This window comes from Lycorma delicatula, chromosome 4 (assembly GCF_047948215.1).
Source record: "Lycorma delicatula isolate Av1 chromosome 4, ASM4794821v1, whole genome shotgun sequence".
In the NCBI taxonomy this organism is placed as follows: domain Eukaryota; kingdom Metazoa; phylum Arthropoda; class Insecta; order Hemiptera; family Fulgoridae; genus Lycorma; species Lycorma delicatula.
The window spans coordinates 40,205,148-40,225,962 of NC_134458.1; the positions used below are offsets into that span (position 1 = coordinate 40,205,148).

Consider the following 20,815-nt stretch of genomic DNA (forward strand, 5'->3'; position numbering starts at 1 on the left):
GAGCTACTGGGAGTTGTTCCAAGACTGTATAGCTTTTATTTTTATAGCAATCAGAAAGATCACATGGAGTGATGGGAATTTATGAGACACATTATTATTGAATTTCTTAGAAGATTTAATAATAAAGATATTGAAAATTTCTGCAATTTCTTAATAGTTTCTGAAACTTAAAGTTTCAGCAATTATTTCCTTGTCTAAGAAATTTTAGATTCTGAAAATTAGTTTTGTTTGTACCTATTATATCAGTCATAATGATTTACATTGTTTCTCAGACATTTAATAACCAAACTATATAAGTTTTTTTTATTTGAATATGATTTAGTATTGCAATATTTTGAGAATATTTCATATAGTGACTTAAAATTAATGTCATCAGAAGTTTTAACATGAAAACACAGAAAATCCTTCCATCCTTTTTGTAGAAAAGAAGGGGAAAATTATCAAAAATTATGGCAAGGAAATGATGAATTTTGTTATCCAGTCCACTTGTTCCTACATAAATCTCAAACCAGTTCTCTGAATTGAAAGCAAAATGATTTCATAAAGTCAATAAAAATTTCTGGCATAAGCCCATGGAAAGTTAGACACATACATTTTTTTTTGTTATCTGGATATTAACAAATAAATCCAAATCCTCTGAGAAATCTGGGAAGTTATTTGAGAATTAGAAAGTCTGACATAAACAAATCTGATAAAATAGCACTTAAATAAATTATTCTTATAGTGACTGAATTGTTTATATTTTACAATTTGGTTAATGAGATCAGCCTACTAAATTCAACAGAGGGAATCTTATACATGTTAATACTGAAACATTAACTACATTCTCATACTTTTTTGCCACAACCTCCAGAAGAAACAATCTGTCTCCAAAAGAGAACTCCCTCATTTTTAAAAATCCTAGAATTGCTAAAAATATAAGAAATAATGTGATATATGCAGTTTTCTGTGATACAAGTTATGACAGTGTCTTTCAGCTTGTAATCAAGCATCACATGAAATTCACTCAGTTTATTAAATAATGATAAGACATTTTGATGATATATTCCTGTCACATATCTAAAATTATCATTGGCAAGATTATCATTATCATAGTCATTTAATTATTTTTAACAATATATTTTTTTTTTAATTAGTTAAAGATTAAACAAAATTCATTTAATTTATTATTTTGTTCAAGTTAGTGTGCACTGGTGTAATGGCTTTATACTTATTTCAAAACAAAACAATATTGGCATATAATAGATTATTTTAAAAAAATAACTCGAGTATGAGTTGTACCTTGAGCACTGACCCAGGAACAGCAAGAAATAATAATGCAAGTTTTTATCTCTAAAGAAATAAGGGAATAATTATCTCTTCTAATAAAAAAAAAAAATCCTTAGTTTATTATGTATAATGTTATGTGCAAACAATCGAGTAATTTCTTTTACTACTTCTTAAACACACCAGCTACTTCAATGTAAATCATTTACAAATAAGACTATAAATAAGATAAAGACAAGAGGCCCAAACAAAATTAGGTCATGGTATCCTTAATTGCCATATTCCAAGAATAAACCTTCCTCTTTACTCCATTTTCAGCCTTAAACTGTTCAACCATCTGACAACATTTATATATGTTGGACCTAATCCTCACAACTACAACTGAATTCTTAAATGGAATTAATAGTATGAAAAACTTATGGAATTAGGGATTTACATCCCTTATTTCATAATGACACAAACTTCCAACATTAGGAATGTAAATCCCTAATTCCATGGAAACTCAGTTTTGGAGTTAGTAGCAAATGATTGATCACTTTAAAACTACTACGATAAAAAACCATTCCACAAATGCCCATATTAAGAACCTTATTGGACTGTACGTCACTGGCTGACATTCATGCACAAAATGGCAAAATTTAGGATGGCCGACACACAATTCTTGTCTTCAATAAAACCAACTCATTATTACCAGTTAATGAGTAAAACTTAAAAATAAAAGAAAATATAATACCTTCATGACCTGTATGGGTATAGAATATACAGTGGAATGATTCATGAGTAGATAAAAATTAGCGATAGTGCACTGTCAGTATAAGTTACGGAGATGCTATATAGTTCAATATGGCATTTGACAGATCAACTAACACTATTCAGAATCAATCTGCAATTAGTAATAATCATTACATTTAAATTGAGTTTCCTAAGCTACATTTTACTGAAATTAATCTTTTTAAAATTCATATTATTCCTCTGTAGTGTTAAATTATATTTAAATTCTATTAAACCACCTAGTACAGAATATTGAGATAAGACATGAAAGTGCTTTCATAGGATCCCACATCATCAGTTATGATTGAAATAATTCCATTATTGCAAAAACAGAATTATTTCCATTAATCTCGGAGTTCGTTAGAACTTCGTCGGTAAAAGGCGACGAAGTCAACGAACTACGTCTACAGTTCTAAACATGATCTCTAACCTAACAGTGAAATAAAAATTCGGTAAAAAAATAATAAACGTGAAAACATTACATTTCAGTTCAGTTGGATTTGTAATAAAAAATATTTTCAAAAAATACCTCGAATCCTGTTAGACAGCGTTTTTTTTCCACTTGAACCGCGGATCTCGATATGTCACTTTATTCATTTTTTTAATGTACCTTTACGAATCACGCAGCTAGATAGCAGTACTTGATAATACTAGGAAGTGTATAAAAACTAGATAATGTTCTTGAAATAATAAAATTTAAAATAAAATATATTACAGGTTGTTTTAATAACAAATGTTCTTACGTAAATGAAAGTACCGAAGGTGAAACAATTTTTTAAATTCCCATCACTACTTTAAAATAAAATAAATAAAATTATTAGTTTACAAAAGAATATATTAGTTTTCTTAAAACAGGAATAAATAAAACAGAAATAAATTCGATTGATAAAATCGAATTTAACGATAAAAATCGAGGGTTACACTTACAAAGTAATAAGTGCAATATTACCATAACGGATCTTCGATTCGTAAAGGTCATTATAATATTTTATTAAAAAAGGAAAAATATTGTATGAAGTGAATATGATACGACTATCAACAAAAAAAATTGGCCGTCAATTTGTTTGTTGTAGAAAGGCAATAAATTTTAATAATAAATCCATAAGATAGCAATCAGTTATTCATAAAAAAGAATAATCTAACAAAATTCAGTGATATCCAAAAAATTACAATGAAATTGTAAACCATGTAGTAAGAGTCTCACAGACATAATTTCTTCCACTCAAAAAACCAAAATTTCTGTGATATAAATAAAACTGTTTTTAACAAAACCATACTGATATCAAAAAGGTAAGACACTATATTTCTATTCCAAAGTCCCGTTATTAATTTAGAATTTTCTTTAAAAAAAATGCATTTTAAATATATGTAATACACAATAAATATACAATAATAGATAATAAACAATGTTTAAGCATTCCATATAATAGGCAAAAAATAAAAATTTGTTACAAAGCTCTTACTGATTTCATTTATTAAATAACAAATAATCATAAGAATTGTATTATTTCTGCAAATGTGATATGTATTACTTGTTTAATAAATGAAATCAGGCCAGTAAGAGTTCTGTAACAATTTTTTATATTTTTTTTTCTTATTATATGGAATGCTTAAACAATGTTTATTATCTATTATTGTATATCTATTGTCTATTACATAAACATGTATTTTTTTAAAAAGAAAATTATAAATTAATAACAGATTTTGATAATAGAAATGTAATGTCTTACCTTTTTTTATATCAGTATTGTTTTGTTAAAAACAGTTTTATTTATATTACAGAAATTTTTGTTTTTTGAACGGAAGAAATGATATCTGCAAGACTCTTACTGTACTGTTTATAATTTCATTGTAATTTTTTTGGGATTTAAGTTATTAAATTTTAATTATTTAATTAATTATAATTCGTAATTTAGTTTAAATATTATTTAAACTAAATTTGCATTCAGGATGCGGGATCCCACAAAAGTAGTTTCATGAAAAATTAAGGTAAGGTATTTCTTATTTCAGTATTCCGAGCTAGGTGGTATATTTAATAGAATTTAAATATAAATTTATCTCTGTCACCATCAGTACAACTGATATTTTATTGTTAACAGTGCACACTTTCAACCAGAACATGAAAAATATATGTATTATATATTACACCTTGTAAAATAAAATTACATGATATATAATATTTGTAACTTTGTCATTACAACTCACTGGATCAAAAACACTGCTAGGCATTTTCTGCCTGTAGAATTGTTTTGTCTGAATTTAAAAGGTCAATAATATTGTAATAAAAGAATAACTATGGCAACAACTAAACTGACTAGTTCAATTGCCACATTTTGTTTTTCAGATCCCCCATTCAGTAGAATCTCTGACTTGTCAAAGCCATATCAGACTCAGAAGGCGTACATCTCAGAGAGATTTTCCTTGAATTGTAGATGTCCTGATGACCATTTCTGGTTTCAGCATTGCTTGATATCCTAGATCAAGATAACATTTCACCACTTCTGGAAAAACAATAATCAGTGACTATACAGATTTTTTCAGCTTCCCTGTTTTATTAAAGTGCAATCCAGTCAACTATGACAGCTCCAAAATATAGATACAGCTCCAATATCATTATACAGCTGCATAAATTAGATGACTTATTTTAATATTATGAGACCATCAACTGATTTCCATATTTTATAATTTGCTTACTTAATTCTTAAATTTAAAGAATGTATTAAACGACTAGAATTATTTTAAAAAATGAGAAAAACTTGATCATGTGTATTCATACTGAACCATGTTTAATATTGTGAATACTTGTACATAAAACAAGCAATACAAGAGATAAAACCAAATTTAAAAGTGAAATAATTAAACAAGTTGAAAAAATAAGAATGTGGAGATTTGTTGAAGACGTTTTTCTTTTGGCAGAATCCAAAAATGAATTAGAATTAATACTGATGGCATATTGCTAGAAGAAAAATTCAGTTTTAAAAATTAACAGTAAAACAAAAATAATTAGATAGCATAAAAATAGGGTTATGAGGAATTAAACATTAAAAAACAGGTGATAATAATGTACCACAAGCTACAGGATTTTATTATTTAAACAGTAGAATTACAAAGGATGCTTGAAGTAATGCAGACATCAAAAGTAGACTGAAACAAGCCAAAAGACATTCATGAAAAAGCCTGCTACTAGTATCTAACATAGATCTAAGAATTGAGATATTTAAAACATTTGTGTTCAAGGTAGCAGTTTATGGTAGCAAAATACGGAAGATAGCTTTGAAATTAATTACAGTAATTAGTATGATTTTTCCAAATTAAATATTGTTTAAATTCTAGATATAGGCTCAGTAAACAAGATTCAATACAATAACTCTAATTTCTCATTATTGTAGGCAGCTGGCGAAAGTTTTGATATTGTGACAATTGCTAACAGTCCTAAAAATAAATATTTTTTTCTAAATCTCTTATAGATACGATGTTTTAAAAAGTACAGATTTCTAAGTGCCCGACTACCTAGCAGAATACTCTCTAGATAGCAGTACGTCCAATACAAATGCATTTATTTTAATCAATAAACCATAAGTTGAATGCGGTCAGTACCCAGTATCTTATGAGAAGAGATAAATTATGCTTACAAATATGCAGAAAACTTATACACATATATATATATGGGTGTGTGTGTGTGTATTCGATAACCCCGTTTCATTCGGTTAACCACACTTATCAAATTTGGCTTTTACAATTTTAGACAAAATAATTAGTTTTGTAATTTGATATTAAAAGTTGATATAATTTTTTGAATGTAAATTAATTTATTTGGTTGTACATTATTTTAATTTAAATTCTCTTCATTTTTACTGATCCCAGATGTTTTTGTCAGTTGATCACACTGCAAACTGCTTTGGCCAATGATTGCTGTTGTGCATGGCTAAAAACCGGCATTTCAACCTTTCGCTCAGTCTTAAGTCATTCTTGCCGTGAAAACCTGAGGTATTTTAAGGCAAACGTTTACAAAATGGCTGAAGAGAGAAAGCATATTTTGGAACAGAATTTAAATACTTTAATTGACTCGCTTGATCGGAAGTACTTCCGTAAGATGCAGGTATGTTATAAAATATTTATTACTTTGCGGTTATCGCATAACCTAACTTTGTTTCACATGTTAAAACCGATGTTAATTAGGTGAAACCTTTTTCCTAACTTAATTTATTTAAATTCTTTTACTACTTCGGAAAAGCTAGTAATTAAGATTGCATGATATCTGCACTGCAGTCTGTATAAGTATAAAACTGGTGAGTAATTCTTATCTCTATTTGTATTGTAAATTTTACTGTATGTTTAAAATTCATCCAAAGTACTTGAGCCTCATAATGATCTCTGGAAAAACTAGAAGCACTTCAGGTTGTCTATTCAGGTAATCTAGCATTAATACCATTGCTTGTTTAAAAGGTTTTGCCTTGCAGCCCTTATTCATCTACATTTATATAGCTACATTTACATTTATATATTGGTTAACAGCTTTTCCATCTGAATTTGTTTCATGCTATTACTTTTTTCATTGTTTTTGCATAACATTCAATTTACAAATCATATTAGTGTAGCTTATTTACAATTTTGCAAGAAGATACATAGTAGTAATTGTGAGTAGATTTTAGTTTAAGTTACAATTGAAGTAACAAATTATAAGTTCAATTCAAAGTATAAATTGAAATTTGACATTAAAAAAAATATTAAAAACTTGATATTATTTCCCTTAATTTACAGATTGATATGCACTCTTGTGCAATAAATTGTTGCAAGCGGGCTGATTATTCTCTAAAGGAATTGCATCAGTGTGTTGAAAATTGCAGCATACCATTACAGATTGCTCAGCGGTTCGTCAGTTCTCAAATGGAAAATTTTCATGTAAGCAACTTAAATCTAATGTATTGTAGTATTTTATTTTGGTTAGTTATTTTATGAGTGCAAAGATATATATATATATATATATATATATATATATATATATATATGTGTGTGTGTGTGTTTTCCAGAATATTGTGGTACACATTATCCACAATATTGTGTTGCTTTATATTTACAATGTACATTAATATTTAGAATCTATGGGAATGTTAATTTAAGAGAACCAACTTTTTCTCCCTCAGTGTTACCAACACATTGAATTTATTCAATACTTATCCATCTTTTGCTCTCCATTTAATTGTTTTATATTACTAATACTTACACTATTTAATTTTTAAAAAATCTGTAATTACTTGTATTTACTATAAGGGTGCCCTACCTACTTTTGTTAATATTCATAATAATACTTCTTACTGATTAGTATATTATAGTTTTAATGCCTTTAAAGGTTGGGAAATCATAAATATTCAAAATTTACTCCATAATTTACCCAAAGAATAGCTGGTCTCTTGATAGAATGGGTTATGTTGCATAGTTTCTTGCAGTACTGGGTTATTGTAATTGTAGAGCTGTAAGAAGTTATTAAATGTGTTTTGTGTTCATTATCAATCATTTTAAACATTAATTCAACTAAAATGCGTTACAAAATGATGTTTATGATATGTAAAACAGAGCATATTTGAGCATACCTCATGCCACAGATTTTCTATATTTGTGTTTCTAGATAATTGAAAGCTATTAGTATTACCTTCACATTGGCACGGGAACTAGAAAACTTTTCTGTCTTGTTCTTTTCATATAAACGCCAACTTGCCTTCAATTTAATGTTAATATTTGTGTTTCTGTCATCTAAATTTTCTTTTGATATCTCAACTATCTTACTCCAGCTGTTTTTACTTGTTGAATCCTACTATCTTAAATCCAGATCTCCTAGCTTTAAACTAGCAAAACCACACCTCTTAAAGTTAAGAAGGCCAGTTAATGCAGCTTTGGTTAGATATTTTGAACTCGTTACAAATGAAATCTTGCTATGGTGATTATAGAAGCACCTAAACATCACAAAATGGAGGCATACTTTATCATATGGCAAATTATAGTTTATAAATCATTTTCCTGTAATTGCAAAATGTTATTACTGCCGTGTGTTGATGTATTCTTTTTATGTATTGTTGGTAATTGTTATACATTTATTAAAATGGAATAATCTGTTATTTAAGGCCATATCACTATCACATTTGAGTTACTTAGACATATTACGAACAGTATTATCATATGTTTTATCAAAAATTTATCCAATATTTCTTCATAAAGATAAAGATGAATAAATATGTTTCTTCAAAATGAGAATAAAACTAGTTAAAAATATGTTTGCATTCATATCATGCAAAGCTCAATCATAATTAGAACATGAAACATGACTGACAATAGAATAATAGCCACAATGTAAAAGTAATTAACACTGTGCTTTGTAACATGTCTATATTGATAAGATTACAGTATATAATCAAAGCAAAGGAATAATGATATTTCACACCTCCAACCTTTAATCTACTTATAAATATTTTTATCTGAACTATTTTTATATTTTACAATATTATAATTAATAATATTAATATTATATTCATTAATATAATTAATTTCTAATATACCTATTAGAAAAATAGGTGGTGTTCTAAATATTAAACAATCACCAAAAATTTGTACATTTATATATAAATTAAAATATTCCATGTGTTTGTTTATATCAATTATTTTATTTAACTTTGAGGTTTAATTTAAGATGTAAATTTATCCAGATAACTGCATTATAGGAAAAGCAGTTATGCATAAAAGGGAATGTTATTATTTTAAGAGATAGCTATATGGTTCCTGCAAGAATAACTTAGTAAAATAACTGATTTTTCTTCTTTTTTTTCATTTTCTTTTACTAGAAAATCATATATAATGATTTCCATAGGGAGGCGAGTAACATAATTGTTTATAATAAGTTCTCTCTACATATTACTGATGTTGTATGTACGTATGTAAACCAAAATAACTTTTTATTTTTAAAAACATGTCCAGTCTATTTTAAAAAAAAAACACTAATAAACACCAAATTAATACCAAGATGAATACTTACTTACCACTTTACATAAAAGGCTCTTTTCAGATCCATTTATTCATCAGTTAATAAAATACTATCAGGGAATATATTGCCTTCATCAGCTGATAGTTGTCATGATCAGGTGAATCAAATATCGGTTACAGTTAAGTCAGATTCGAACAGATGTTCTATTTTAATAATTTATCATTTTCAAAATTTACCTGTTCATTTATAAGTTTGCTCTTATGTTTATATTTGTAAATATAATTTGTTTTTAAATATTTGAGTTTATTATTATTTATATCTAGTTTTTCTAAATTACTTCTGTATTTGTTATTGTGTGTGTATGTGTAATGTAATTTGTTGTATTTAAAAAATAAAATTAGACAAAAAATTAAAACAAATCAAATTTTAGAAAACCAAAATGGATATAAGAATATTTTATAGAGTATTAATAAAAAAAAAATCCCTCCAAAAAAAATAATTCCATTTAAAAAAACAAGAAACATAAACCTGTGAAATATATTTATATAACTATTAATAAAAATACAAGAGTACAGTTATTAGTGATAATGTTCACAATTGTAGACATATCTATTCTATTTAATTTGGTTGATCATGACAACTATCAGTTTTAGCATACAATGAAAGTAATGATATAGTATTTTTAATAACTTGTGATGAATTAATGGATTTGAAAAGCATGCTAATTAGGCATAATAATTTTCATGATTGAATTCTTATCAATGCCTGCTTTTATTTTTACGGAATTTCAAACAAGGGCTCCTCTGTTTACAGGTACAATTTCTTTTGTGGTTTACATACAGTTAATGAATTTTAATAAAAGATTTTAAGAAATTGAATAAAAATTTGATACAATTTTCATTCAGAATATCTTGTCGGAGTTTTTATTGATGGTTTCCTTCTGGTAATGTATACGATCTGATACCTGGAGAATCACAAAAGGTAGTTCAGCTTCTCAGCTTCTTATAAGTAGTTTAAATTATCCATTTTCATTATTATTCAAATATATATATATTTTTTTTTTTTTACGCCACAGTTAGATGAAAATCATTGTAAATGCAGTTGATACTAATTTTAGGTTCCAATAAAAGGGAAGAGTGACTTTCTATTCTTTATCAATTTGTTCTCTCAATTTAATCTATTCACAATCATCAATGTTTATAATAAAATTATTGGTATTGAACTGTGTTATATATATATTTCTTTTATAAACTTGTCTAAAGTTTTAATTTGTTCACATATTGGTTTCTAGTCTGAAGAAGTATAACCCACCGGGTTTGTCTAGTGGTGAAAGTGTCTTCCCAAATCAGCTGATTTGGAAGTTGAGAATTCCAGCGTTCAAGTCCTGTTAAAGGCAATTACTTTATACGGATTTGAATACTAGATCGTGTATACCAGTGTTCTGTGGTGGTTGGGTTTCAATTAACTATACATGTCAGGAATGGTCAAATTGAGACTGTACAAGACTACACTTTATTTACACTCATACATATCATCCTCATTCATCCTCTGAAGTAATACTTGAATGGTAATTCCCAAAGGCTAAATAGGAAAGATAAAAAAGTCTGAAGAAGTATGTTTTCAGACTTTTCTTATTTGTTTTTTTTTTTATCTTTATTCTGTTACATGTTTGTAGCACATAAGCACTGGTCAGATCCCAATCGGAACAGTGTTTCACCTTTTCTGCCATGCCCGCATTTGCCCTGTTCTTTAGTTCATGTAATGCTGTACTGTACCTACCACTTACTCGGTTCTTATATATATATATTTATATATAAGGACAGAGTATATATATGATTCCAGTACTGGGCAGCAGTGTTATGTGTTCATCCATAACAAAATTCAAGATTATAAAAAAGTAGCTGTTTTGGCAATTTCTAAATTCTAAATTTTTTAAAAACCAATTGATTTTGATATAATTGTAGAATTGATTATTAACTGAAGATGCGGGATCCTGTGAAAAATGATTCTTGGTGTTAATTTAATAAGTTTAACTTATCTGTTTACTGTGTTTTGGTGGTTAAAGTTTCATTTGATATTGAATATATATATATATATATATATATATGTGTGTGTGTGTGTGTATGTATGTATGTATGTCTACACTGGAAAGCCTTCCAGTCAATTGGAACACACCCCCAACAAAACACATAGCTTATCAAAAACTCTGTATGATAGGACTTACAAGCTGAAATTAACAATAACTACAGTTTGTTTAGTGAGTGGTTGTGTATGAGCTGTGTGAACACTTAGTTATCTCGATCCAATAACCGAGAGAGTTTCATTATGCAGACAGGAATATATAGAGCAAACCTTCATCTGCAATTGTAGTTAACAATACTCGACTCCCTAATATCACCTACGCAGAAGTTTCTTATGTCTCTAATATATTACATTTAAGTAGCTAATGATAAATCTACTTCAGTGAAATGTCTTTCATCATGTTTTAACTATGCATAGTTTTAGTTTTATATTAAGCTACATGATTGTGGATGGTGACATTAATTCATGATTATTTTTATTTCTAAGAATCATTACTACATGTTCAACAAACAAAATTAACAAAACTACGCAAATCAAACATATTAAACAAAAAGTACACTATAAATCATCTTATAAATCTTATCTTTGAGGTCTATAGAATCTAATTTTTTTGTAATATTACAATTCAAAAATTTTTCTCCCCCAATGAGGAGTCTTATTCTGTAAGATTTTGGGGGTTAGTAACCCCACAGCCATAGCCTCAGCAGCTTTTCTTCCTGCTACACACAGAGCTACAGAACGCTTTACACTATACACATGCACTACACAAGTTACAACACATACCCTTACACAACAACATCCTACACCGTTTCTTCTTACATTTACACTTGGTGGTGTTACGACATCTTACAAAATGCAACCATAACCGAAGGTGGAAACTGTCATGCCAGTGGGTGAATGGCTGTTTGTAGTGAGTCTCAAATGATGTCCTCTGAGCACCTGGGTGAACCCAGTTGTATTTAGCTCTAGTCCAGTACACATGCGCACTGCTGGAGTGGTCCATTATATCAACGGTACTCGTGGGACCAAAATTGCAAGTCTACAAAAACTCATATGATGGTTGGTGGTCCATATGAAAAAACCACAAACTTTAGCTTTTGTGAAGAGATCACGCTCAGTGATGTCTGACAAGGATAGTTCTGAACAAAGTGTCAGTTTAAATGGTGACAGATCAAGTCTCCAATATAAGAACATCAGATTTATAGTTCTTCAAAGTAAACAGGAAGGTGGCTGGCTCCCTTCATAAGGTCTCGGCTTTCCTGATTAATAAAGTTGTAACGTTTCCCCAAAGAACATCAGGAAATTGCAAGGCAGATCAATTCTGCCTTGAAACATATAATTACGAGTTACTAATATGGGTGGTATAAACGTAAGTGCAGTGTCCTGCAAAACACTGAATACAAGCCGAGGGGTAATTTTTTACCATGACCTTCTGGATATAGATGTTAGAGAAATAGATGATGAGCTTCATTCCCAAGTTGTTAATGTTAAGCAATAATGAAATGGCAGAGTGGAATGGAAGAACCAACACCTCTTATATTGACTTTCAGCCTTCCAGTACTACCAGAAAAAATAAAAGTTGGTTACCTGTTAGTTCGAGTGTGACCTTTCATTCCTAACCCACGGCAATGTTTCAAATGTCAAGTATTTGGCCACACTACAACATCTTGCCCGAAAACTGAGGTATGCGCACAATGTATTAAGGAAGGCCACAATGACACTAACTGCCAAGAAGTTGAAAAATGTGCGAACTGCAGTGGATCACATACAGCATGCTCCTGAGATCCCAACTTTTAATGAAGAGAAGGCAATTCTCAAAACCGTATGGAGCAGAAACTTCCCCAGCTGTACAAAGAGAATATTAAAAGATACAAAATTCTCATAACCCAGTTAAACCAGATGTTTCTTTCACTGTCGCTACATCAAGTAAAGCCCCTGCAAATACAGGTAACAACAGTGTGGATCCTACAATGAACTGAAAAAGTTTGTTCAGATTTTATCTGATCAGGTTGCTTCACGTACTGCAACTATTTCTGAGCTAACAAAGATAAATAAGAAGTCGGTAGTTGCAGCTGGTGAAACTAACACTAGAGGGATCCCTCTTAAAGTCCTGTCCCCAAAGTTTTACCTGTATGGGTGGGAGTAAATACAGCTGGTGGTAAGTCACCTAATAAACTCCCTGTTAAGAGAAGCCACACAACCGCTCCTCTGGGATGTCATCTGTGACTTCCCATTTTTCAAAATCTCCCCCTCCATCACCTTGTATACTGGAGGATATGGTTGAGGAACCGCCCAACCCCAGGGCATCAGTTTTATAAAATCAAAAATTTGAAAAGTAAAACGATCACCTACAACTAATTTTTTTAATTTTATTTATTTATCTGTATTTCTGTTTCAACTACCTTTATTTATGAGCATTATTCCATGGAACATTAGAGGTCTTCGGTCCTGCATTGAAGATGTTGAAGAGTGTTGATGCATGCACATGAACCATTAATAATGTGCTTCCAAGAAATGCATCTAATATAGTAAGATGCGGTAACACTCAGAGGCTATTTCTGTGAGAGATACGACTCTTGTGGAGAGTAGAGAGACTGGTGGAGTTGCTATTTTCATGCAGAATGAGGTCGGCTACAAGGATACCACTAGCTCATTTCTGCCCTCATTCCTGCTGTTGCTGTAAATTGTCCTATTTAAATTGCATATCTGCATGTTGTATCTCTCACCAAACTCTGATTTCAATGCTCTAGACATATCAAATCTCCTCACACAGAGTCCATCACCATCGTTAATAGTAGGAGACTTTAATGCCCACTATATTTCATGGGGCTCTTCTGTCCCTCAAGGAAATATGATAAAAAGAATGGACAAAACTTACACCTCTGCTTACTGAATGATGGATATACACATTCATGTCCTTATAGTCTGGTATACTGTCCAACATCGACATCTCCTGATGCTCATCAAGTTTACTTCCTCGTCTTAATTCATTTATTTGTGACGACTTTTACAGCAGTGACCACAGGCCAATTATTATTACACAACTGCCAAAAAATAGTGTAATGTTTGTAGGGTGTATGTATGTTTATTTGTTCCATCATAGTAGCTTCCATGGCCAAACCGATTTAGATGCTTGACCCCATGTTGGAATCCTTGCATTACGAGGAGTGTTATATAATTATGTGCATAAATTTAAAAAACCCAACCTATATGCAAATTTACATATATACATATTATGTATATATGCATGCTTAATTGTAACTACAATGCCAAAAAAAAAATCAAATAAAATTGTTAATGGATTTTCAGTATCGATTTATTTCTATGGAAAATAGTTGTGTTTTAAGATCTACTACGATACTGAATGAATTAATTACAGTAGTAAAATTTATTTATTTATTTTATAATTATTATTACTGTTGTTATTTACTGTTTTTCAAACATCTAAGAAAAAATCTTATGATTCTTTTAACAGGAAGTATGTTCGTTCATGTAAGCATGTTCTTTCTTCTTGTTCTTATTTGTAGGTTTCTTCTTACTTATTATTAATAAACATTTAAGAAAAAAAATCATGATTTTTTTATGGGCAGTATGTTTGATCATGTAAGCATGTTCTTTATTGCTAAATATTAACTAATATTCCCTTTCTTTTATTTAGTGAGTTAATCAAAGCAACACAAACACAATTATTAGTTCATTGTTAAAAACATTATGTTTCTAAAGTTTATAACTAATGAGAAAGCGTTCTTGCCATAATTTTACAGCAAGTTGTGTATGAAATTTAAAACCAATAAAAAAATGTTACAGAATTAATTAAAAAAGTGGCATTAATAATTTTTTTAGATAGATACTTAAACACCTTAATTTTACAATCATTTTAGAATGACATTTTAAATATAATTAATAACTCGCATCTCAGGTATCGGATACAAGTTTCTGAATTGTTCAGAATGAATTCTTGAGGTGTGAGTTATTCAAAAACGACTCACTCAACTGATGAATTTTTTTGAATCTATCATTTGATTGGTCAAATGATCAATTTTATTCATGTAACTAGTGTTTTTATACGACTGCCCAAAAAGGAGTGTAATTGTTATTGTTTATTTATTTATGTATGTATGTTTCACTGTAGCAGCTCAACGGCTGAACCGATTTGGATATATGATCACGTGTTGAAATCTGTATGTTAATGGGAGTGTCATAGGCTATATATATACACACATATATATATGTGTGTATGTATATATGTATATTTAAATAGATTTTAAAAATTAAAAAAAATATATATATACAAAATTGTCTTCTGCACACTTCTCAATTATTCTATATTAAAGACAATATTTGTCAACAATGTTTTCTTTTCAGCAATCATGTTTTTTTATTTTTAATATTTATCTCTTGTTGCTTTTGGTGTCCGCTAAGTGGACAAAAGGCCACGGAAATGGATTGTTGAAAAAGCTGATTAGAACAATTACCATAAAGCCTTCCCATCACAGTGACGGTGCAGATGCCCTTGATACTTGAGAATGTCAATAGATATATTCCAAAAACATCTGCAAACCCTAGATATCCTTCTGTTCCTTGATGAAACTATGACTGCCAAAATGCTATTAGGAAATGACAGCAGGCACTGCACAAATTTAACTCCAGGCCTACAAATGAACATTTAAATTTGTACCCTAAGGCTAGAGCAGTGTGTTGTTGGATATTCTTGGACGCTAAGATGTGGACACCATTTCACTACTCCTATGTTTACTGTGTGGAAGAAGTTTCATGCAATTTGCAGATCACTGAAACAGTCCATTATCAGAGTCATTCATGAAGGAACTCCTTTCATCTTCTGCAGGGGTAACTACCTTAGCAGATTCTTTCTGCTTGATGTCTCTTTCCAATTCGGTGCTCCGACACCTATTGTGTATTTATAATGGTTTATTCACCACACAAGTCTTCCCACCAGTCAGGTCAGAAGCCATTATCATACCAGTTCCTAAACCTGGTGAAGACAAAGCATGCCCCTCAAGCTACCGCCCTACCTCCTTGACAAATGTTTTATGCAAACTGATGGAAAGAATGGTGAACCGCAGGCTTACATGGTACTTAGAGAGCAATGACCTTTTATCTCTATAACTGTGAGGTTTCCACCAAGGAAGATCTTCCATTGACCATTTAGTGTCACTGAAGCAGCTATTCAAAACGCTTTCCTACTCCGCCAGCACCTCGTTGCTATCTTCTTTGATATCATCAAGGCAAACGACACAGCCTGGCGACATGGTATTCTAAACACCCTTAAAGAATAACTCCCCACTCGAGGACAGTAGCTTGCATTAAGGGTTTCTTAAATGACCAAACTTTTCGTGTTCATGTTGGAGATTCTTTATCAGATAGCGTCACCTTGGAGAATGGAATGCCTTAAGAAAATGTATTAAGTGCCACCTTGTTTGCTGCAGCCATCAACAGTATTACTGAATGTGTGCAGCCACATGTTTCGTGTTCTTTATTTTTGATGATTTTGCCATGTACACTACATCCTGTTTAACAGCCACAGTAGAGACACTATTACAAAACACTATGTCTCACCTTGAAGCTTGGTCCAAGGTTACTGGCGTCATCTTTTCACCTGAGAAAACAGAATTTGTAGTCTTTTCTCACCCTGGAACCCTTTTATACCATAATGCTTTCTAAACAGAGAGTTAATTGCTACCTCTCCTGATGTTAAGTTTTTAGGTTTATTTTATGACAGCCATCTTATGTGGGTCAAGCACATCAAATTATTAAAAACATAATGTTCCAAAGTTCTAGATATGCTGCGAGTCCTTAGCAACGCTAATTGGGGAACCGATAGGTCATGTATGTTGCAATTTTATTATTCCTTAGTTTGGTCCCGTTTAGATTATGCTTATGTCGCCTACTCTTCAACATGTCATAACGCGCTGAAGATGTTAGATGCTGTACATCATGCTTCCCTTTGTCTTGCTGCAGGTGCTTTTAGATCAAGCCATGTCATTAGCATACTTGTTGAGTGGGATGAGCCATAACTTTGGGATAGATGTGACCAATTTCTAGCATTTTACTTTGCTCATCTTAAAGGACAACCAAATCACCTTGCCTTTAACGCAGTTCTTGTGAATTGTAATTTACAAAGGTATGAAGATTATCCACATTATATTGCACCTGTGGGCGTTTGTACCATTTACTACATGTTTTAAATGTTGACACATCTATTTTTCCAAAGTATCCCTGTTCATAACCTCTGTGGAGAATCAGCCTTATAAATTTTATTTTTGACACCTTACCATATACAATAAAGAATCAACACCACCTATTGTCTTTTAGTAAATGTTTCACATATTCTCCAAGATAAACCCAGACACAATAGTACACACAGATGGATAGAAACAGAATGATACCGTTGGATGTGCATTTGTTGTTAATGGCAGAACTTATATGTTTGGTCTACCTAATATTACAAGTGTCTTTACTGCTGAACTACATGCTATCAATAAGGCTTTGAATATCGATAACCCAAAATACCATCATATCCTTATTTGTAGTGACTCATGTAGTGCGCTTCAAGCTTTAGAAGATTTGTACTCTAGACATCCTACTGTAACCAAAATCTATAATGCAATCATTGAGTTGAACTATCGAACACAAGTGAATTTCTGCTAGATCCTTAGCCATGTGGGAGTTGCGGGCAATTAAAGTGCAGATTGCGCTGCTAAAGACGCATGTAGTCAACCGTCCTTCACCACTTGTGTTACTACATGTGATTTTATTAATTGTGTAAAACATGCTCTTTGAGCAAATTGGCAAGGTTACTGGACTGCTACAGTTGGTAATAAACATCAACACATTAAAGACACTGTGTTGCCATGGGACTCTCAAGCAGAAAACTTCATCGAGAGGAAGTGGTCCTTTTGTCGATTGCAGTTAGGTCATACCAGAGACACTCACGGGTATCTGATGTCAGCAGTAAACGCACCAATATATATATATATATGATGCAACTGCCGCTTGACTGTGTGCCACATCCTTGTGGATTCCATATGTTATGCGACCTTGCATAAATTTAAATTGCCCAGAAACATTCATCGAATCCTGGGCAACGATAAAGAACCTTTTAGACTGGGTGTTTTTATTTCTTTGACGTGCTAGTATTTTACATAACATTTAATATTATTGTTAAAACTGTTTCTATTTTATAATTATGAATTTCATATTAAATCTTTATTCTTCCTGTTATCCAAGAAGGAGCCCTTTACACTCCTCTCGAACTTTGTTAAATTTATTCTTATATTTATTTTTTATTTTATATATATATATATATATAAAATAAAAATATAAAATAAATATTAATTATATAATATTAGTTATTTTAAGATTTTGTCATGATAATATTTATAAGTTATATGTCATTTTTTAGTTAGCTATGATAGTAGTTGTATGTTTTTTTTTAAATATGTTAGTTTAAGTTTTTATGTTGTTTTTAATTTTTGTTTTTGTTATATTTTATATTTTTGAGTTTTATATTTAAAATTTTTGTTTTCTGGGCGATGATAACGTGAAAATTTTTTTCCCCCAAAGAAAAAAAAAATTTTCTAAATTGCTTCCATAAATTTTTACTAGACTCTAAATTAACACATTACCTAACACAACATATTTCATTTCTTTCCAAGCTACACTATTTCTTCAACTCCATTCTGTATGTCCTTTTCGTCATCACTCGTCCATGGAACTGTCAGAACTGAAATCAGTTACATGTAATTTTACAATAAAGCACTCTGAAATTTTCTCTAACATTGGTTCAAGTTTTTAAATAATCTCTCTCACAGTTTTGCAAGTTGCTTTCCAGAAGTTTACATTTATTTCTCTAAATTTTTCTTTTGCCAGTTCTATTTGTCTTCTAAACTGAATGTTACATACATATATTTGGGAAATTAATTTTTAGCACATGCCCAGACATTCTCAGTAGCATTTAAGTCGGGATGATAAGTTGGTAATCTGACAGCACTATGTCTTTTTTCAGATAACAAAGAATCTTGTATGTTGTAAATCATTTGTGTAGTTTTATCAGCATATAAAATTGAGGTTTGAACATTTCATACAAAATTGTTATTTTGTCTTTAATGAACCAGTCAATCAGGTCTTGTTTTTTTGAATTTGAATGACCATTACAGATTTCTGTGACAGATTCGGTAGCAATTGAGACACAATGCATTTTTGAAAATTATTAAAATTCATATTATCTTGATACACCTGTTTTTGATCTGACTTAAATAATAGGAGAGTATTTTCAGTAAAACTGTCTTCTCCCACATTAACTATTATTGCTTCACTCCCTTTAGAAACAGGAGCTTTCAACCCTTCTGAAGAACCTAACAAGTAAGGATAGATATCTGACCCTTTGTGTGGGAAGAATATATGTAGGTTTCATCTATATATAACTGGATGATTTTCTTCTCTGTACTGTGTTAAGGAGCGCAGATACTGCAACCTTTTCATATATCTTCATTATCTATCAAAATTTTCTGTTTTCAGGTTTTTTTCACCTGAGGCCTATATTTTTCATGACTACACGAAGAGCCCAAATGTCCCCATCAAATGTTATTTGCTTTTTTACTAATGGCAAAAGCTTCCTCAGAGAGGAGCATTCTCCTTCCTGTAAGTGAAACTTATTCACCATCCTTCGAATGAAATCTCTGTTGAAATCATCCAGATCAGTTTTCAACTTCTCTTCCTTGGCCATTTTTTTATGACGAGTACTGATTTCCATTAGTTTTGTGTTGTACTTGTTGCTTTAAAATACGCTGAAGGGATCTAACCGATTGCTTTAGAAATTTTTTGCTTGTCCTTCAGCTTCTTTCTTCATAAAATTATAAATATTGAGAATAACTGCTTGAGTCTGACTTTTGATCTCTTTTCACCAGTTTTATGGGTTTATGTTTACCCTACAATAAATTAAATTTACAAGCAATTCAAATAAAGTTAACTAAAAAAATAACTTTTCTTTAATGACACTAAGACTATTTATAAACTTTTTAACATATTAAATCCAGTTATTGGTAATAAGAAAACATATTCAATGTTTTCACAAAAGTATGTAAACATGATGTTTTACGCTTGGAGTTCTGATCTCAACTGACAAGTTTTTTACTCCTACCACAAACTATTGCTGCGATGCTGTGGCGCATCCAATTTCTATGTGCTACTACTGAATAGGCAAGCTGTACTGCACACATACTAACGTCCTGATATAACTAGTGAAATCAAGCTACTAGCTCAAATAATGAATATTACCAATCTACAACTTAATTTCCTTGAATCCTTCTGAAAGTATGTACAAATGAGGTTTTAATGTCAGCTTGTTATCCAAAAATTATACCCAAATACCGCATCTAATATTTCTAATGTTCTGATTACATAGAAGGATATTTTGACAGGATCAAAACACCCTATAAAGTCATCATAGTTTTTTTTTTTATGTATTAAACCTGTCTATAAGCCTCATTCCTTCATAATTGTAAAGACATCATTTTACAAAACCACTTCCTTCCTATAGCTACCCTGCTCGATTTTAAATCAAAGCAGCAACATTTTTTCAGCAGAAGCAGTTTGTTTACAAATAAGAGAGAGCTGTAATTGCAAAGATATACTAAAGAATACAATTCCATAGCATTGCACCAAACATATTTCATGAAGAAATCCCTTAGTAATTTTCACACC

At 30.6% G+C, this 20,815-nt stretch overlaps 1 protein-coding gene across 1 annotated transcript in view; it reads left to right on the forward strand.

The window, feature by feature from the left end:
- The first annotated feature begins 5,915 nt into the window (after positions 1-5,915).
- LOC142323305 (protein FAM136A-like) overlaps positions 5,916-20,815 on the forward strand; it is a 34,925-nt gene continuing 20,025 nt past the window's right edge. Inside the window, exons 1-2 of the mRNA XM_075362778.1 lie at positions 5,916-6,136; positions 6,799-6,939. Coding sequence (XP_075218893.1) covers positions 6,050-6,136; positions 6,799-6,939 — 228 coding nt within the window. The 5' untranslated portion in view covers positions 5,916-6,049. The remainder of the gene's footprint in view (positions 6,137-6,798; positions 6,940-20,815) is intronic.